We start from the raw sequence: 19,653 nt of genomic DNA on the forward strand, positions 1-19,653 counted from the left end.
ATGAATTTATATTTTATCTTGGTTACACCAGGGTGGATCAAACCTTTAGCAATTCAAGGAACAACAACTTAAAAACAGGGTCTCAGCTTTATCAGGAAATTATTGAGAAAGTCTTTTGTATTATTAACAATATGAATTATTTATAACCAGTTTCTAATTTGGTATTTTGAGTGAAACAACCTGTGAAACTTTCATCGAGACTGAATCACATAATTAAACATGTCTTATATAGCCTTCTTATGTATCCAGGATGCACCTTTTTAGTAGCGTTACTCGAAACAATAATCCTTCTTCATTAGGGAACCTTTAAACTATGCTAATAGCTTTAAAAGAATACATACCAGCTGATTATTTTGTTGCATCAATCAGCTGATGGAGCAAGATGGTGCTAACTAGCTACATGGCATTGTTAGTTATTATAGTTCAACTACTAATAAGAACTTCAACAATCTCAAATATGTATATAACATACCATTTAATATAAATACAGGGGGATGAAACTGGCCTGTTTCCTTCTTACTAACATTAACTATATCATAAACATATCTAAGAATAGGGAAGTTCTTATTAATACCTTTGATAATTCAGAGGTTCAGCACCAATCAGACGGTTTAATTCTGGGTTTTAAACGTATTTTACATTGCGGGCCACATACACCTGAATTGGGCTGGACCAGTGAAACTACATCATAAATGTATAAAGAAGAGGTTCTGGCAGTTCACTGCCCATGCTGTCCTGTAATTCTAAAAAAACAAAGTTTTCATGAACTCACAAAAAAATGTACTTTTAATTCAGTGGACTCACCAAGGACTGTTAATTGTGTCTGCTAGCAAAAATAAACTGCAAAATAAAAGCTCCTGTGGGTCGGATATCCTCCCAGCATGCAAAAGGTCCCACAAAGTTTTTATAAGATGAAAGCTAAACCTTAATGAGAAAAAAAAAAATAGGGATGCCAACAATACAACATGAGGAAGAAGAATGGAAAGATTGTGTTATCCCATCATTCTGTTGTTTGTGTTGCGATGCGTAGCAAGAACTTGTTGGTATCCAAATTCCAGTTTGAGGCTTTAATATTTTTATAATTTAAACTACAGTATTTTGAAACCTGGAGTCAGGGTGTGATTTATGAAACCAAACAGAGGTGTGGGAGTTGTTTTCTTTCCCCATGAAAATAATGAATGTATCACAGTGGTCCTATATACTCTGAGGCCAGTTAGAATATTTAGTACTGCTGTAATGTAATGTTCATAGAATAACGACAATCATCCATTTAAAACACGACATTTACGAGAATATTAATGGTAAAATTAATATGTGTAATATTCTCTGTCTCGTGATTTCCCCTTCAGACACAGGTAATCGACTCCAATGCAAAAACACAAATGGTGAAACTTTTCAGTCAAACACTAAAACACTGACAGTTTTTACTGTAATGAAGGCGTGAACAGAATTTTAGCCGATATGCATCTTCATCAATGCTACACAGCGATGAGCCGAGACACCTGGGTCCCAACAACAACCTCCTCTCAGCAGGCTTGGAACAGCATCAGCTTCTTATTGTTTGAATTAACACTGCGGTGGTTAAATTTGAGTGGTGGAAAAATACCAGAGTAAATTTGATTTGAATAACGAACACGTTGAACGCGCTGACATCCATTCACTTGCAACGTAATTCAATTTGCAACAGTTTATGTATAATCAGGTAAATTATAATTGCTCAGCTAAAGCTGAAACTAGATTGTTATGCAATGCACATAAACAGTTGAAGAAATTCCAATGTTTTCTTTTTTACTGTTCGTAAGCTGCACCGAGTGAACGGTCAAATGATCTCAGTGCCTAGTGAAGTTGCTTTAATAAAGCACTACGCTTTATTTCAAGTTCGATTATTCCAGAAATTTCGGGGTTCTGAATCAAAGATCTCATCCTGAGATAGTATCAAAGCCTGCCAATGTTTAATTTAAAATCATAACAAATTCCACCATTTCAAAAAACCTTACTTTGCTGGCTCAACTAGATAAAATGGAATCAATGCAGGATGCAGAAGGAGAGGGTGAAGGAGAAAGGCGCTGGCTTCTGAACAGCAGCAGTCCATGTTGGGATGCACAAGCTGAGCGGGGAGGAGTGCACTGAGACGTTAGGGCACTGCTCCCTGGCAGGAGGCCTGTGCCAGTGTTGGCTCTCTACCACAGGAAGCCCTTTCTGCTTCTGAAACTTGGCAGGAGTTGGAATATATGATGGAACAGCCCCACAGGGCATTTGTGTGATAAATGGATAAAGCTGGATAAAGTTATGCTCACAGCTATTGGCTTATGTATGAGTCAAATCCGAAGCAGACGGCAGCGATGTTTCATTCTTTTGCTGAATTTCCTACCACGGTCACAGATTGTTCTGTCATTTATTCATTTGATATTTGAGCATAAACAAAAATTCTTTGAAAAACAGAAATTACAGCACAAGGACATTTCAGAAGAGCAATAACAATAGATCAAAAACATTTCCATCTTTGAACATAATTTCATTTAGAAATCCAAATAAATCCTTTTATTCCTTTGACTTCGGTTTGATTTTTTTCAGTTTCAGGATAAGAGTGCGAGTTCTTCCAATGAAATATAAGTTGCACATGAAGTAAACTCGGGCCACTGAATTAAAATGGGTCTTGAATATATTTTCTTTAGAGATCATCACATCACATTTTGTTTGAGCTGCACAGTCAGGCATCTAAATGTGATTCGGGGTCTCTCATACACAACTTACAGTCCTGAATGGGTGTCTTGATCCCTTACAGATCATTTCCTGTCTCTTGAAGGTGACGATGAATTCTAATACCACCGACCAGGAGCGTCTGCTTCCTCACCCTGAAGAGATAAAGGAGAAAACTTATGAAAATACATTACAGAACTGCGTCTCCTCCTCAAACATGGTGAATGCTTATAATGCTGTAAATCTGATGAGGATTAAGCTGAATTTTAAGGCTTGTCCATTCTGAATGGCCTCAGAAATATCTCGGGAAGTGCAGAAATATTTTCTGGTAGCTGGAGCTGCCTCGCTAATCCATGACTTATTGAGGTTCTTCTCACTGTGATTTTCAATCCTTGGTGGGCCTGCAAGCTACACATTCATATATTCTCTCGATCCTCGAGTGGGATTTTCAGGTTTTTAAATGTATGTGCTGTGAGGGGGTTCGGTGAATTGGCCACTGATGGAATTTCAAAAAGGCAGAAAGAAAATGGAAAACTCAAGTGTAACGTGGTTTCATAAGAGGTGGAGGGGGGAATAAGCTGTTGCCTAAACTGAACATTTTTGCCTGTACATTAAGAAACTGTAGCTACATAGCAACCACATAGCATATGCTCATTTTGTACAAAATCCCACACAAATGATTAGCTTCATTGAGCATAAAGATGGAGAACAGAGGGAAATAGCTAGTCTTGTCATAAATGGCAATGAGAGGAATCAAGGGGCCTTTATTGGCAAATGATATAAGCTCATGCAAGCACAAAGTCCGGAAAGGTAAAAAGTAGTGCTGTCAGCATTAATCTTGTTAAAATGACGTTGACGCCATAACCGCTGCACGCCGTCAACACGTTAGCGCGGTTAGCTCATTAATGCATTAGCTCCGTGCAGCCACACGCACGGGGCGATCCGCACTAGCTCGCTAACGGAGATTTGCCGCGTTAATGCGGTTATGGCGTTAACGTCATCTTAACGAGATTAATGCTGACAGCACTAGTAAAAAGTCAGAAAACCAGGAACACATGCAGCATAACAACAGGGAATATAAACAGGTATCTCAAAGAGGAGGCGGGCTATGAATACAGTGGGAGCTAATTAAACAATGGCAGATATAAGTGAATAAGGTAAAAAGAGTCAATGGCAGGTGAAGACAACAAGCGAGAAGAAAAACACCGGTGAGACTAAAATAACAACAGAATCACAAACAGCACTGTGCTACAAAGCAAGTCCAGCCTATGCGGCATGTCCCTCTGTTATCTGGTTTCATCTACCCTAACATCAGCAATCATGCTATGCGGTCACACAAAAGTGGCTATCAGCTCAACCGGAGGTTTAACAATCTAGCTATGAGCTAGTTTACATGAAAGCTGAAGCTTTGGCAGCATGTGACCATCAGAAACATGGACAGGTCCTCTGTCAAAAACCCCAGCTATGTTAGAGTAACAGGGTATCAGTGCTCTGTCATTAAGACATGGACGAATCACACCATCTATTATTCCACTAAATCAATATTTAAATGTTCATAAGACCGTTATAGTTTATATTCTTTCAGCTGCAGCCCTTGGTAGCGGTAGCTGGGATTACTCTAAAGATTAAATCGAAAAGCGGAATTCAAATGTAGGCTTATGCTACGTACAAAATGATCTAATTTTACAACGAATAGATCAAAATTGGGTACAAAAACCAACAGAGCTCTGCAGCCTCTAATGAAGTGAGTTTGCCTTAAGTCATCCAACACCAACAGAAGACTAACAGAGTTTAACTCAGTGCTACGTCTACACTGAGCTACTCGTAAACACTGCCGCGCACGCATGCTGTGAAGAGCTAGCCAGCACCAAGCCAACTGATGGTGTGGCTGCATCGTTACCCACACCCTGAGAGGCGAGAAGCAGGGAACTCTTTACCTTAGGCCTCACCATTCATATCCCCTTTCACAAAATTCAATTAGATGAATGTTGTTTATGGGCAGTTCTGGCCCATTGGAATGTCATTATTGCTCCGTCTGTCGAATTCGGTATTAGATGCCCTTCAGTGAAGCTGGTCTTCCAAATGTCACGGAGCTTATGACTTAGGAGATGATTAACGAATGTTTAGAGAAGCTCAAGACACAGTTCAGCAGCTACGGTTTCTAATGAGGACTGGATGTAAGGTCTTTAATGAGGGCAGGCTGCAAGACCCCCCCAGAACCTTTTGCAGTCTTTTATTACGACTTCACAGCCGCTATAATGGATGCTTAGATCAAATACAAATCTAAAGCTCTTACCTGATCTCAGTTGTCAATATCCGATACGTGGTTTTCTATCTGTAAAGGAGAGCACATAGAGGAGGTTAACATCACAGACATGATACAGCCTTTTTAACTGAACACAGAGGTTGTATTTAATCTTTTCTAAAGGTCACTGGTGATATACGCTCAACAAGAGCAGCCATGCCAACCCGCAGAACAGTCTTTGTAGCACATTATCACAAAGTGTGATCAATGTGACCTTCAGGAAACAAATAAATCTCTTCCACCATGCCTCTGAAAAATAATCTCTTCCATTAGTGAGGACACGGAGCTTTCATCTAGGATAGCATGGCCATGTTCACCTGCTGGGTAATGGCTAATAAATAAAGTAGGGCTGAACGATATATCGCATTTGCGATAATATCGCGACATGATCAAGTGCAATTTTCTAACCGCAAAGGCTGCGATTATACTCTGGACATGTCCAAATTCATGGGCTGCATCCTCCTGAGGCCGCATTTGTAGACCGATTACGTCACAGCGACGTGCCGAAGGCTGTCCAAATTACTACCATATCCCAGAATTCATAGCGCGGCCCAGCCAAACTCCAGTTTCCAGCAATGGCGGCCGCTACTAAGTTTTAAAATTACTCATACTAATCTTTCTTGGTCACAAAATAAACTTTTAACATATTTTCAGGCGAGAAAGTAGTTGTGTAAACATCAAATATCTGCTCGGTTTATCAAGATATCCCATATTTGTAAAAGTGCTTCGACGTTTTCAGAGGCGTCTGCTACCCACCAGCTCGACAGCTAGCCGGGAGCTCGAGGGTTACTGATGCGGCCGAGAACGGCACAACTCCCGGCACATCATTTTCAGATCACCGCGGAGTTTCGCTGCTCGGGTTAAACGTAATATATAAGTCACTTAGACAACCTAAAAATGTTATTGTTGGGCTTTTTTCAGTGTTTTGTTTGTTCGTGAGTAAATCGGTTTGGCTGAGATTAAAGTTATTAGATTAGATAAAATAAAACTTTATTAATCCCCCGGGTGGGTTCCTCCTTGGTTTTCACACAGCTGACTAAACGTCAAACAGAAAACTTATTAAACAGAAGTATGAGACAGTCGAGAATTTACACCAGTGTCTGGTTATATTTTAGATAGCAAGGAGCAGACGGCCGAGTTTATTAAACTCCACCGAGACAGCGGTGACGCTAATCAGAACTAGACCGTCCAATTTCACGCCTTTAAATTTTAAAGGCGTGTTTGTGTGTGTGTTTATACAATTGCTATTATGTTTGCACTTTATGTGTAATGTTACTGACTGCAGAGATCAGTAAGATGTGTGTATTTTTTATTTATTAGTTTTATTTATTTAATATTATTTTTTAATTGAATGACTGTCTAGTAGTTCACAGATGTCGAAAAACTGAGTGTGGTAAAGCCACTGATTTTTTTTATGTATATTTCTGCAATCTGCACATTGTACTGACTTTCATTTTAATGTTTACACCAGGGTTCCTTGTCAGCACTTTATGCTCAGATGTTTGTAAGCTAAAAATAAACTATTGTGTATGTTCAAATATACTGTTGTGATTGAAGAAGTTAAATAAAAATGTCAGTCATCAATTCATGCATCACCTCATGTCATCATAACAGAGGTCTGTCTTCCAGGAAAGAACAGTTTAAAATTAATGTAATATAGTATTGGCCATACTATATGATGTATTGCTTGTCTTTGTTTAATAATACAGAAGACAAAGACCTTAAAAAAATAATCGCATATCGCATCGCAATCGCAATATTGGGGCAAAAAATCGCAATTAGATTATTTTCCATAATCGTTCAGCCCTAAAATAAAGCATAATAAAGAAAACAAGGCCAGTGAAATACAGATAAAACCAGTATCAACTGTTTCCATGCCACTACTTGAACTTGACGATTGTGAAATGGAAAACATATTTAAAACGTTGAAGTATTGAGGATGTTTTGAATAGGTGAAGCCAACATGCATTTTGGTTTTGTTCCCCGGGACCTTCACCATACATCAGTCTCTTTTACTTAACAGCAGTCTATTTTTCAGCTGAAATCACTGGCGTAATAAATGTGCGTCTAAGCCACAGCTGACTGAGATCAACTGGCTGAGTGAATACAATCAATATAAGCATTGTGGGAACTATCGCGTCAGCGGAAAGACTGATTAGTTTCAGTTTTAGATTTTCCTTGATTGGAAATAGTAATCTTTTTGAATTGTTGGTAGTTTGAAACATAAACATATAAATGCCTTCCTTACTTTCCACCACCTTCCTCACTGGTTCTAGGGGTTTTGACCAGTTATGGTGTTTTTATGATATTTTAATGAAAAGATTGCTGTAACTACACAAAAGATGTACTGTATTGTTTCATTAAGTAATCCTTCTGTTAGGCTGATAACTAAATTACGCCGTCACTGGCTAATGTCAAGTATTTAAGCAGTGCATTAAAATGAAGGTGAAAATAATTTTGCTCAACAGACTACATATGTCTACGTCTAGGTTCGATTTGTTGTACATTCAGAGATGCTCTTCTTCATACCTTGGTTTTCAAAGTGGTTATCTGTTATCTGTTTCCTATCAGCTTGAAGCAGTCTTGCATCAACAAGCTATTTTCACCAAGAGAACTGACACTCTGCTGATATTTTCTATTTTTCAGATCATTCTCTGTAAACCCTAGTGATGGTTGTGTGGGAAAATCCCAGTAGATAAACAGTGTACAATACTCAAAAGTCTGGCAACAACAACCATATCACATTCAGACTCACTAACATCACTTTTAGTGAACTGCTGATACCAACATCGATATTGACACTTTAAACTTATAAAGGCAGTTTATGTAGAGGAGAACAGTGTGCGATGACTTCTGAGATTAATCGTCATCAGTCTGAAAATCACACATTTGAATGACCTCCAAATCACTGTGATTTTTGCTTTCTACAATGATTAATGCAACAATGTACACTGTACATTAGAGAATATAGACAACAAAACACACTTTTCAGCTTTTCACCTATTTTGAAATGATTTTTTGAGACCTAAAATGTCTCTAATGGACTTTGGGACAGCTTCTGTTGTTTAAATGGGCTACATACTGAACTACGAGGATAGAAACAAAGGATTGATCCATTACTGATACCAATGCTGGTGTCAGTACTATTGGTATTTGAACTGATCTGCCCACCTCTAATCACCTTTCTTTCCCAATTTTGACTTTCGGTCTTTACTTCAGCAGGTGGTCTTGACTATTTCTACATGCCTAAATGCACTGATTATTGGCTGTTTTACTGTGTTAACAAGCAGAAATCTATATACATCGATATAGTATAACACATAGTGTAATATATAATTATACAAAACTGATAAAAGTAATAAGTTCTCTTTAGTCAAATAAATTCATGTTTTTATATGAACCCAGCTGAGAATTTGACATTTTCCACTAAATTATTATTATTTTTAAATAATCCTAATAATTGAATCTCTTTGAGGGATCATCTTTTGTTGGCTGCTTCTACTGACCTTGTGAAAGAAAACCTCCGAACTGAACCTTCACTTCACGGTTGGACCCACATCACTTCATGTCAAGTCTGTCTTAAAAGCTCTCCTATGTGTATTGAACCCACTGCTTTAATTATAGCCTGCAAGCATGTGTATGTGTGTGAGCCTGTGCCTGTGTGTGGGCCTGAGAAGAGGCTTACTTCCACTGTTTCAGCCAGGGTCGACAGGGAGAAACTGTCAGTCCGGACGCCCTCACCATTCACTCATGTGAAGCAACCGCTCTCTTAGATCTGTGGCCATGAATAATTCTGGAAAATTAACTTTCAGAAGGCGAAGACTGTCTGCCCACTTGAGATCTCCCAAAGTGCCTTGGTTTCTTCCCCCCTGTCAGGCCTGTCAACCGTTTCTCTTACCAGATGGTGGCTACCCTCCTCGTCATAGTCATCCTCGCCTCCATCGGTCATCTCTCCCGCCTCTACGTCCAGCGCCCCCTCGCCACCCTCCTCTCCAGAGTTTTCTGCCGTCTCTGACACAGACTCCTCATGCAGGGAGTCACAGTTGTCCTCATATTTTCTCTGAGCCTCTGAGAGAGAGAAAGGAGGCCACAGTGAATGAAGTGAGAGTGTAAGCAGGGCCTGTATTTTTCTTTGATAATAATAGTAGTAGGCTGCTTTTTTGCTGTTTTCCCAGTTGTGCAGAAACAGGCCATGGTTCTCCTTACACTCAACTGGAGTGAAGTAGTTTGTCCTCAGCAAGCAACCGGGTGACTAACACTACTTTTTTTATTTGAAGTAGCAAAGCATCAAATTAGGATCAAAATTCTAGCATTTTACTGTGTTTATTCTTTTACAAGCGTGACATGTTTCACTTTTTTCCCCCAATTAACACACGTGTGTACAGTTCTTAGCAAATTTACAAGACCTCCTGTTACATTAATAAAAAAGCAGGAATGCACGTACGTTTTGACAACAAATTTTTCAAAAACTGTTAAAAAATTATATCACTTTTATCATTTTTAACAGCAAATTGAATTCACATTTCTATTTGAACACTGGACTTCTCTGAGAAGTCAGAAATGAATCAAGAGTAACGTTAAACCACTCAAATTATATCTGCTCAGGAATGTAAATCATTTCAAAACTTAAAAAAACAAACAAAAGCTTTACAAGTGCTTTACTATTTTTTTTTACTATATTGGAAAAATTAATGAATCTAAAAATAATAATATAATTTTAACATTAAAAATATCATTTTGAGTAAAGATCTCGCATATACACGTGGATTAATGATTACAGAGACACAAAAAAAAGAGTTTTGGTAATTACAGAAACTGTTAATTTAGAACAACTGTGGGATTCCCCTTAAACTGGGTGATGTTACAATTAATCTGTTTAGTACTCTACATGCTGAAAGGCACTGCTGGTAACATGTTTTTTATTGTGCAAGGGTTCAGACAAGGTGTTGGTACTCCATAAATAGCTTCTTAAAGAGATCATATTAAATTTAAGGGATGTAACTGCACTGAGACAGCACACCTGATTTGCATTTAGATGGAAAAGGATTTAGATTTAAATTTTGTATAGTTTGCGTTATTTAAAACAAGCTCAAATATACAAAATCCACTTTTGCTAGCTAGCTACCAACAGATGTGTCAACCCCTGGATTTGCATATAGCTTAGGCTTCCTACTATTTGCCTCCATTTTCATCTTTTCTTTCTTTATGAAGCCAGTTCATTTAAAGCTCCGCTATATGTGCATATTTAGGTTACAGTGTCACATGTCTGCATTAAATTATCCAGGCCACTTAACATTAGGATTATTTATTACACAAATTGTATTTTTTTTTTCAAGATGTATCTGTGAAAACACATTTTATATCTTATTTTGATTTATTTTTATGTTAAAAAATCATAATGGCTCTTCAGTGTAGTGGTTAACACTTTTCCTGAACAAATCAGAGATCCCTGGTTTGATCCTGGGAGGAGACACAGATCAGGATTAAGTCGGGAAGCACATCCAGTGCAAAGAGTTTGCCAGATCCAACATGCAGAGCTGTCCGCTGTGAGTAAGCGGCCCTTTATGAATAAGGGATCAATCCGAAGTAGCTTTATTTATGTACGCTGCTTTATACTGAATAGTCAAAATGTCTGTGCAGCCTAGTTTAAAACGTTTTACACAAATGTTTTAAGACCACAGCCCCAATATTCTCCTCATGTCACAGTTTATTATGCTTTATGACTTTTAATCTTGATGTTAACTGCAGAACTTTATTCCTGGAGAGCACAGAGAAATCAACATCCGTGTGTTGTCTCTGACTGCAGCCAGTTTTTTCTCACCTTAAGAAAAAGAACTTGGCGAGCCGTGACTTCTTGATATCCTTTTTAAGACTGGCTACCTGTTGCTTTTTGAATTCATTATAAAATCTTTTAAAACCTTAATTGAGGCAGTCTGAACTTCTATTCAAAAACAGAACAAGTGAGACAGACAAAAGATGATCTGTAATAAAAAATTAAGGCTATTTTATAGCAAAAAAGATGGGTACATTTTGTAGTAAATTGCCTCCGGTTTTTCATTTATCCGCATTAATTTTTCATTCTCACTGCTAACAAGCTCCACAGCAGTTTGCCTAGAACACAGCCGGGAGCCGGGTTGATTTACTCGGTCTTCAAGTGCCGTGGAAGTATAAGAGAGAAGTTGAAAACAAGCCACACATGGTGACAAATGTGCAACATGCACTTTATGGCATGTAATTTAAATGACCTTCACACTGGGCTGCACTCTGAGGCTGTCCTGTAGTGAAGGGCACTGGTGAAGACCTCTCATATAAACTGAGTCAGCATGGTGTTGACACCTGTCTGCGGTTATGACAGAGAGCTCCGCTGCTCTTATCTCCCACAATGTTACTAAGACTTATGACCAGTCTATGCTCTTAATTTCCCTCCCTTAGTGGGTGGTGTCCCTTTTCCCTTTTGTTCCCGTCTAGCTCAGATTCTGCCGTCTGCTTCTCACCGGTTTCAGCTCTCTGCTGCTTCTCAATCTTCTCCAGGCGTCCCAGCAAAGAGTCAATCTTCATCTTGATCTGAGTGAGCTCTCGTTTAATGGTCTGAAGTTGGTCCGTTTTCACTACTGAGGCACAGAAATACAAAAATGATTTAATTTGCATACTCATTGTAATGATACACAGATTGCCTGCCTCCATCATATTAATACTCTTAGTCTCGAGTTTTGGATGTCATAACATCATCTGACTCACACTTTCCTCAGGGAAGAACATCTCAATCTGGCCAACTGAAAGCTACCCTGCTAAGACTATGGACCTGCTGCTTTCAATTTGAAGATTAGTGCACGGCTTACGCCCACCATGCTGTGCAGCGCTGCTCGAGTTTTACTCAGCAGTGCCAATATCTGAACAAACTGTGTGTGATTGCTCAGTAGATATTAGATCATGTTATTGAGCATGGAGATGGCGTGCACCTTAGGGCTGTACCTGCTTCTCTGAGTGCATATTGTACATTTGGTTAGTGATATTGAAAATTCATCATTTCCTGCTGTTTGAAATGGCTTAAGTGTTCACAGCATGAAGCAGCCAAATGGGCTGTATTTGTATCTATGCTGTTAGCATAGACTGTAAATGAAAGATGGACACTACCAGTACCAACCAGGCTGTTTTGCAGCCATGACAACTAGAAGTCTTGTCACAAAGAAATAGATCCATCCGTCCATCCATCCATCCATCCATCCATCCATCCATCCATCCAATTAGCATGTCTTTTAACTGTGGTAGTCACGGTATTTGGTCTTTGACCCAGTGTTTTATGTTCTGGGCTTGTGATTCCTGTTTGTTTATTATTATTTTGATCATGAATAGTGGGTTATGTTTCCTGGTTTAGTTTTCTTGTGCTTATGTGTTTCTGATTATGTTGTTTATCCCTGGTGATTAAGGTTTATTTTAAGTTGATGAGTTTCCTTCAGCTTTTCCTTCTCTATCTTGTCCTCAGTTTTTTGTCTGTACCCCCCTGTGTCGCTCCCCCTCTCTCCACGTCTCACTCCCTCTGTGTCCCTCTTTCTCTTTGTGTCTCTCTGTTTCTCTTAGTCATGTCTCTGTGTTTTATCTCCCTCACCTGTTCCCATGTTCCTCTCTGTGTTTTATCCACATCTCCCCAATCCCCAAATCCGGTTCTTGTTGCAATACTTGCAAAGTAGATATTTCATTTAACCCTTTAGAGCCGATCGGAGCGGGAACGCTCTGTTATGCGTAACTATTTTTAAATCCCAGTAGCACTGCAACCACGTAAGCTAGCGCAAAAATTTTTTTTGCATATGAAACCGGAGGAGTTGTACTTACATCTGATGCCATCAGCTTGTCCTAGGTCACGGTTTCCTTCCACATAAAGCTTTGCAAAAACTGCATAAAAAGCGCTTGCAGGAACAAAAACATAATATTCCAGAAACACGCTTTACCGATCTGATCAGCTGTTCAAAACACTTCCTACGTTGGAATAGACGTCAGCGCGAACTTTTGCATTTCCGCCATTACCTGCCCGAAACCGGAAGTGACGTCATTTTCGCGGAAATGTAGTCTTTTTTGCGATCAGGGCCTCAGGGCCTATACTGCTCTTTTTAAAAGTTATCTTTGACTTTATGACTTTCTGTGTCGTTTCTGGGATTCTTAGGACTCATATTGCACTGCTGGAAATAGTTTATTTTGATGCATATGCTGCTTTTTTGCAAATTTGCAGTATAATATTTATTTTCGTTTTTCCTGCAGTGTATAAAAATTGGTGTATTTCAAAAATAAAACTATGAAGACACTCAAAATAAATTTCCTGTGGTGGGAAACTATTTTGTGCAACTTTTTTGTATTTACAGTTTTGAGGGATAAGCCTCTTAAATTTCTCTAACTACAAATATATGTTAAAAAATCAAAAACGATTTTCAATTTTTTTGTAGTTTATTGCACTTTTTTGCAATTTATGTAATTACTATGCACTTAATGAATACTTATTATTAAAATCTGGGCTATAATGGTTGTATTGATGTATAGCAACTTGAAATGCTCCCAAAAATGGCTCCACAGCATGTAAAAATATAATATAAGCTCTGGCGGACTTGGTTCTATGGTAGGTCTTAAAGGGTTAAGGGAGGAAACACTACGAATATGCAAAAGCATTTGCTCACAAAACACGCGATGACCTTAAATGAATGTCGTGTTTTTAATTCCGCTCCGGACTCGTGAATCTCAACCCAGCAGCAGCGGTAACGTTTGCACGTCCTCTCCCGTTAATGCGGCAGGTAAATAATCAACTAACAGTGCATATTATGTTATTATGTACGATCTGCCTTATTACAAAACCTGCCATTACTGTGCATTTAGGTGATTATGATGAGAGAGACAGACAGAGTCTGGCTGGCTCAGATGCTGGCAGTTCTCGCTGCAGTCTACCGGTAGCGTCTCCTTTCAGGCCAGGATAGACGAATGTCACGAGCAGTGACTAAGTTTGTGGTAAAAGGCTTGAACCCATTTGCCACAGCAGATGCCCCCGATTTTCGGTAAGTGAATGTGTTTAATTGTAGGCAGGGACATTACTGGATATTCTTGTGTAATTGTTACAGAATAATTTATGTTATACTTTGTTATTGCTACAGAAGAATATTTATTTTATTGTTTTACATTTACAATTTTTTTTCCTGTGGACCCTGTGACACCCCATTGAAGAAGCTGTGGATCTCTTAAGATCTCACTGTTGGGTTTGTAAGGCCATGTTACTCCTATATTTCTATCTTGTTCAAAGAGAAGATATAAAACAAAGTTCTAAGCTAATCGAACTTAGTGTTCTCCTTTTTTAAAAAAAAAAAAAAAGAATCGATAAGAGAATCGATAAAGAATCTAATCTTTAAACAGAATCGAAAATGGAATCGGAATCGTGAAAATCTTATCAATAGCCATCCCTAGACATATTGATACCATAAACTCTTAAGGAAAATAATTACTGAGGATCAAGCGAAGTAATTTTCTCACACAAGGATTGGACCCCTCATGGCAATCAAAGACACATTTCCATTCTTGTACTTGAGGAGCTTTGGTGTTGATGAGCTGGCTAGTGCTTTTGGCCACTGCTAACGTTTTTGCTGTCACTGTGATTGGTTTGTGTTTGTTAGTCTGATGATGGCCTCCTTCACTTTGACTGACAACCCTTTGTACCTCATATTGAGAGCTCCAGTGAACAGCTACCAAAAGCAAATTCAACACTTTGAATAAACTCTAGGTTGTTTATCAGCCTATTTTTATTGCTGAACGACAAGGGAACAGACCTCACCTGGCAATAAAACCGTTTGTCAGTCTACTGTCAAATTACTTTTGAGCCTGAGAAAAAAGGTAATGTAATACTTTTATTAAACCCTTTGAATTGAAGCTAAAAGTTTGCATTTCTTGACTCTTTGAGTTTCAATCCACTCTGGTGGTGTAACAGACGTGAAATCACAAAAATCAAGTAATTGCCCAAACATTTAAGGAGCTGACTGCATGTCTATAACAGATAGACTAATTGCTTTTCAAAGAGTGAGAAAAATTCGGAGACAAAAAAGGAGCCATCAACGACCCCGATGAAGGCCACGAGCTGAGACGCATCGCACTGTTTCTACAACAACTCTTAGACATCCATTAGCAGCTAAGCGTGTCAAGAATATTAAACACATTTAATTAAATTCTCTGTCTCTCTTTCCAGGAAAGTACTGAAAATCGACAGTTCTTATAAATTCAACAAATCTAACTCAACCCAATCAACTGAGACTTTGTACCTCATTCACATTAAGCATTAACAGCTTCCAACAGAGGAATAGAGAATAGATGAAAAGAAAAAGATTTTACCTTCCCAGTAAAAATGTAGCTTAGAGTTGTGTAAATGATCCCAAAGTTGGAACACTAGAATAATTGCATTCATGTATTTTATCTTACTACAGATTCATTAGTAAAACTGCAACTTATTCACAGTTGAATCCATACAAGTTTAGTTTATGCATGCGCACAACTTCACATTATTTCATAAACAGTCAGAGGCCTGTGTCATAACACGAAACGGTACTTTTGAATGATTAAGTAGGCTAAAATGAATACTTCTGCTCGTAAGGTAAACAAACAAAAAAGCCTTCAAACGATATCAGTGTGTTTCAAAGCCACTTTTGCATTTCACACACTCACAGTTGCGTGATCGTTGCTTCACTTATAGAGCCGCATGAGAAACAGGCGGCACAATTTTCCCTCCCACAGCTTCTGTTTACTGCCTTATAAATAATTGCTCTCCCCTACCTGCTTCGCCCGGGGTCTAAGTGTTCTCTCCACAATACACAGCTGACGTTGGAGTAAATGAAGTGTAACTCTATCATGTCAAAGTTTGAGTCTCAACCTTGATATGTCATATGGGAATAACAACTGCCGAATAAAAATAAATAAATAAAAACTCAACGTCATAACCAATTCAATCTGGTCCGTCTCACGGCTGCTGAAATGAGGGTGTACTCCTCAGCAGCTTGAACTGAGCAGATTAAAGAATTTAGACCAAACAGTAATAAGATAATCTCATTCCTTACCCCTCTGAAGCTGAAATGTGTCATCTTTTGAGAGGAGGGGGGGAAAAAACAGACACCAGAAGTTGAGAAGAAAACATAAAATTCTTTTTGACACCTATCAGATTCTGTCAGGGCTGGAAAGAGGACGGATGAGCGCTCTGTAAACACACCCACGAATTCCTGTAAAGCTTCAGCTGGAAAAACCAGAGACAGGAGAGGCACGCTAAATCAAAAAGTAGCTTGTCTGGTTATCATTGTCTGCATGTGGCTCTTTAAGTTGGCTCCTGTGATGTACATTTACGCCCACATGCCATCACAACGCAAAGCCCATCCAGTCTACCAGCTACTTTGAACGATCTGAACTAATGCATAAAACATAAACACCTACACTTAGAGAATATGTCAGTGCGTGATAATAACAAAAAATACAAAATCCTGACATTTTACCTCGTGGTAAACTAGATTCCCCCCAAAAAAGACTTTTTAATCTGTCACCAGAATTCGTGCTGAAAAACAAACACTACAACTCTCCCTCCAGTAGGATCCAATTCACACTACACAATATTTGTCATTGTGTGCTTTCTTTGAATCGACGCGGTATGATTAATGTGTCCATGAAAAAGAGTGAGAGCCCATGGTGACACATTGGAAGCATTAAATAAGTAATGTGTCAGGAAATCCCAACACCTCGAATTCCAGAGTCACGTGGTACGCCCGCCCAAGATGGCAGCTTAAGTTGGAGACGCGCACTCCTCTTCCCCCGAAACCTCGTTAAAAATAGGTCAGAGCCGGTTATTTGTCTTATTTGGGATCTGCCCTGGTAAATTCAGTGGAAGGAGTCAGAAGAATCATTACGTTTTACGCAACGATTCGATTATGCCGCGAGGAAAAACACACAACACTCAGGCTACTTCACTAACTACTATGGCGGAGACACCTGATGGAGTCGATGCCAGGTGTCCTTCCCAAGATGGTGTGGCGGCCGAGCTGACTTCTATAAGATCTCTGCTTGAGCAGGTAGCACAAGACATGACGGCGGTGAAAGGTGGTATCGAGTCTCTCAAGGAAGCTGTGAACAGTTTGGGTGTGAGAGTGGATGAAACAGAGACAAGAATTTCTCGATTGGAGGACGAAGAGGCTAAAGCCAGCTCAATATGTAAGATCTTGAAGATACAGAACCAGCGGCTGCAGGAAAAAGTAACGGCGCTTGAGGGTTCCTCACGGCGCCAGAATATTAGAATATCGGGTATTAGAGAAGGATCCGAAGGCAGTAATATTGAGGATTACGTGAAGAATTTGCTGTCTGAGGCTCTGGACATTGAGATGGGAGATTACTACGAAATAGATAGAATCCATCGAGTGGGGCCAGCTTTTCCGAAGCCCACGGCGGACTCCAGACCGAGACACATTATTGTTCGCTTCCTACGGGATAAAGCCAAGATGTCCGTGCTGGCGGCTGCCAGAAAAAAGGGGCAGATCGTTTGGAAAGGCATGAGAGTTCTTTTTTTCCAGGATTACGCTCAGGAGGTACAAGAAAAACGCAGGAAGTTTGATGAGGTGCGCCGCTTGTTGCAACAGTACAAGATTGGCTATTCTCTTCGTTTTCCGGCTGTTATGACTTTTTCAGTGGATAACCAGTATCATCAGTTTTCCAACCCAGCTGAGGCTAAGCAATTTCTAAGCGGCCTGGATTTGGTTAACATTCCGGGTGATGTAGATTAAGAGGATTTGATAAGCTATGGGTTGGTTTACTTCTGAGGGGGGGGGAGACGTAAGGAGGGACACCATCTGGGAATTTTTTTTGAGTGCCACGGACCTGCGATTTTTTTATGTTTTCATGTTCTTTTGTTTTTTTGTTTGTTTTTTTTTTTTTTTTTTTTTTTTTTTTTCTTCTTTTCTCGTGTTTGGTTTTGTTGTTGGTTTTGATGGTATGGTACCAACTGTCCCGTATAGACCTAATTTTTGGATCATTGAGTTGTCTCATGTTACTGGCTCTAAGAGTTGTTATATGGGTAAATGGGATATTCCTCTGGATAAATTTGTATAATAATTCGGCTCACATGGTGTGATGGAGTTATGTAAAATTGTGTCGTGGAATATAGCGGGTTGTCATAATGTTATTAAAAGGAAGAAAATCCTCACATATCTGAAACAGAAAAAGACTGATATAGCCCTGATTCAGGAGACCCATCTTGATGAGGCCGAATCATTAAAGCTTAAAAGAGACTGGGTGGCGCAAGTTTATTTTAGTGCATTTTCGGCTAGAAAAAGAGGGGTGGTCATATTGATTAGAAGAAACTTGGATTTTCAGGTCTTTAAGCATTATACAGATCAGGAGGGTAGATGGGTGGTTTTGGATGCATGTTTACAGGGGCGGAAAATGACATTGGTCAATATATATGCTCCTAATTCTCCTCAGCCACAATTTTTTCATGAAGTCTGTAACATGGTGCGGACTATAGGTAACACACACATTGTAATTGGGGGAGATTTTAACCGGGTCAGGGATGTCTTATTGGATAAATCTTCTTGTACTGGACTAAGCAAGGACCCAACAAATGCTGCGGTGGACGTGATGTCAGAGGAACTGAGTCTAGTAGATATATGGAGACTTCTTCATCCTCAAGAAAGAGACTATACCTTTTTTTCGCATCCTCACTCAACCTACTCCAGGATAGATTACTTTTTGGTGTCCCGTTCTTTGGCAAGTCAAACTATTGGGTCCTCTATTGGTAACATTGCTATATCGGATCATGCTCCCATTGACCTTGTTCTTACTGACACTGATAATATTAAACCGTCACCTAGGTGGCGCTTGAATAACTCAATATTGAAGAATAAGGGTCATTGCGAATGTATAAGGGAAATGATAAAGGAGTTTTGGTTGTACAATGAGGGCTCTATTGACGACGTTGGAATGACCTGGGATGCTTTTAAGGCCTATTTAAGGGGGCGCCTTATTCAATATTGCTCCTTGATTAAAAAAGCTGAGAGGGATAAGCTGATGAAGTTGGAACAGGATATCAAGGAGCTTGAAAAACAACATATGTTGCTCCCAGAGAGGGACTTATGGAACAAATTAATTAAATTTAAATTTGAGATGAATAGCATATTGGAGAAAAAAGTGGAATATGCAATGTTTTGTCTAAATCAGAAGTACTTTGAACAAGGGGAGAGAACAGGTAAAATGTTGGCACACAGGGTTAAGCAGATAAAATCTAGTAACCTTATACCATCTATTTTTGATCCTAGTAATAATAATAAGTTGACTACTAGTAAAAAAGAAATAAATGATATTTTTACTAAATATTATCAGGAGCTGTACACTTCTAATGGACTGGTGGAGGAACAGAGGCTGTCAGATTTCTTCTCTTCTATTAAAATTCCCAGCCTGTCGGAAGATCAAAGAAGTATATTAGAAGGTAAGATTACATTAATTGAAGTTAAGCAGGCAATCGGCAGCCTTAGAGTGGGTAAATCTCCAGGTAATGATGGATTTCCATCAGATTTTTATAAGGTGTTTGTGGACGAACTAGCTCCAAGACTACTGTCGGTATATCAAGATGCGTTTCAAAGAGGGAGACTACCGTTTAGTAT

At 39.1% G+C, this 19,653-nt stretch overlaps 1 protein-coding gene across 1 annotated transcript in view; it reads right to left on the reverse strand.

Moving 5' to 3' along the window:
• Window positions 1-2,560: 2,560 nt before the first annotated feature.
• The window catches only part of ralylb (RALY RNA binding protein like b), a 142,356-nt gene continuing 125,263 nt past the window's right edge, over window positions 2,561-19,653 (reverse strand). Inside the window, exons 6-9 of the mRNA XM_085362822.1 lie at window positions 11,500-11,616; window positions 8,904-9,073; window positions 4,997-5,035; window positions 2,561-2,855 (exon numbers count right to left, since the gene is read on the reverse strand). Coding sequence (XP_085218948.1) covers window positions 5,003-5,035; window positions 8,904-9,073; window positions 11,500-11,616 — 320 coding nt within the window. The 3' untranslated portion in view covers window positions 2,561-2,855; window positions 4,997-5,002. The remainder of the gene's footprint in view (window positions 2,856-4,996; window positions 5,036-8,903; window positions 9,074-11,499; window positions 11,617-19,653) is intronic.

Source organism: Diplotaxodon limnothrissa, linkage group LG9 (genome assembly GCF_057381915.1).
Source record: "Diplotaxodon limnothrissa isolate DT_005_m linkage group LG9, D_limnothrissa_male_GT1.1, whole genome shotgun sequence".
Taxonomy (NCBI): domain Eukaryota; kingdom Metazoa; phylum Chordata; class Actinopteri; order Cichliformes; family Cichlidae; genus Diplotaxodon; species Diplotaxodon limnothrissa.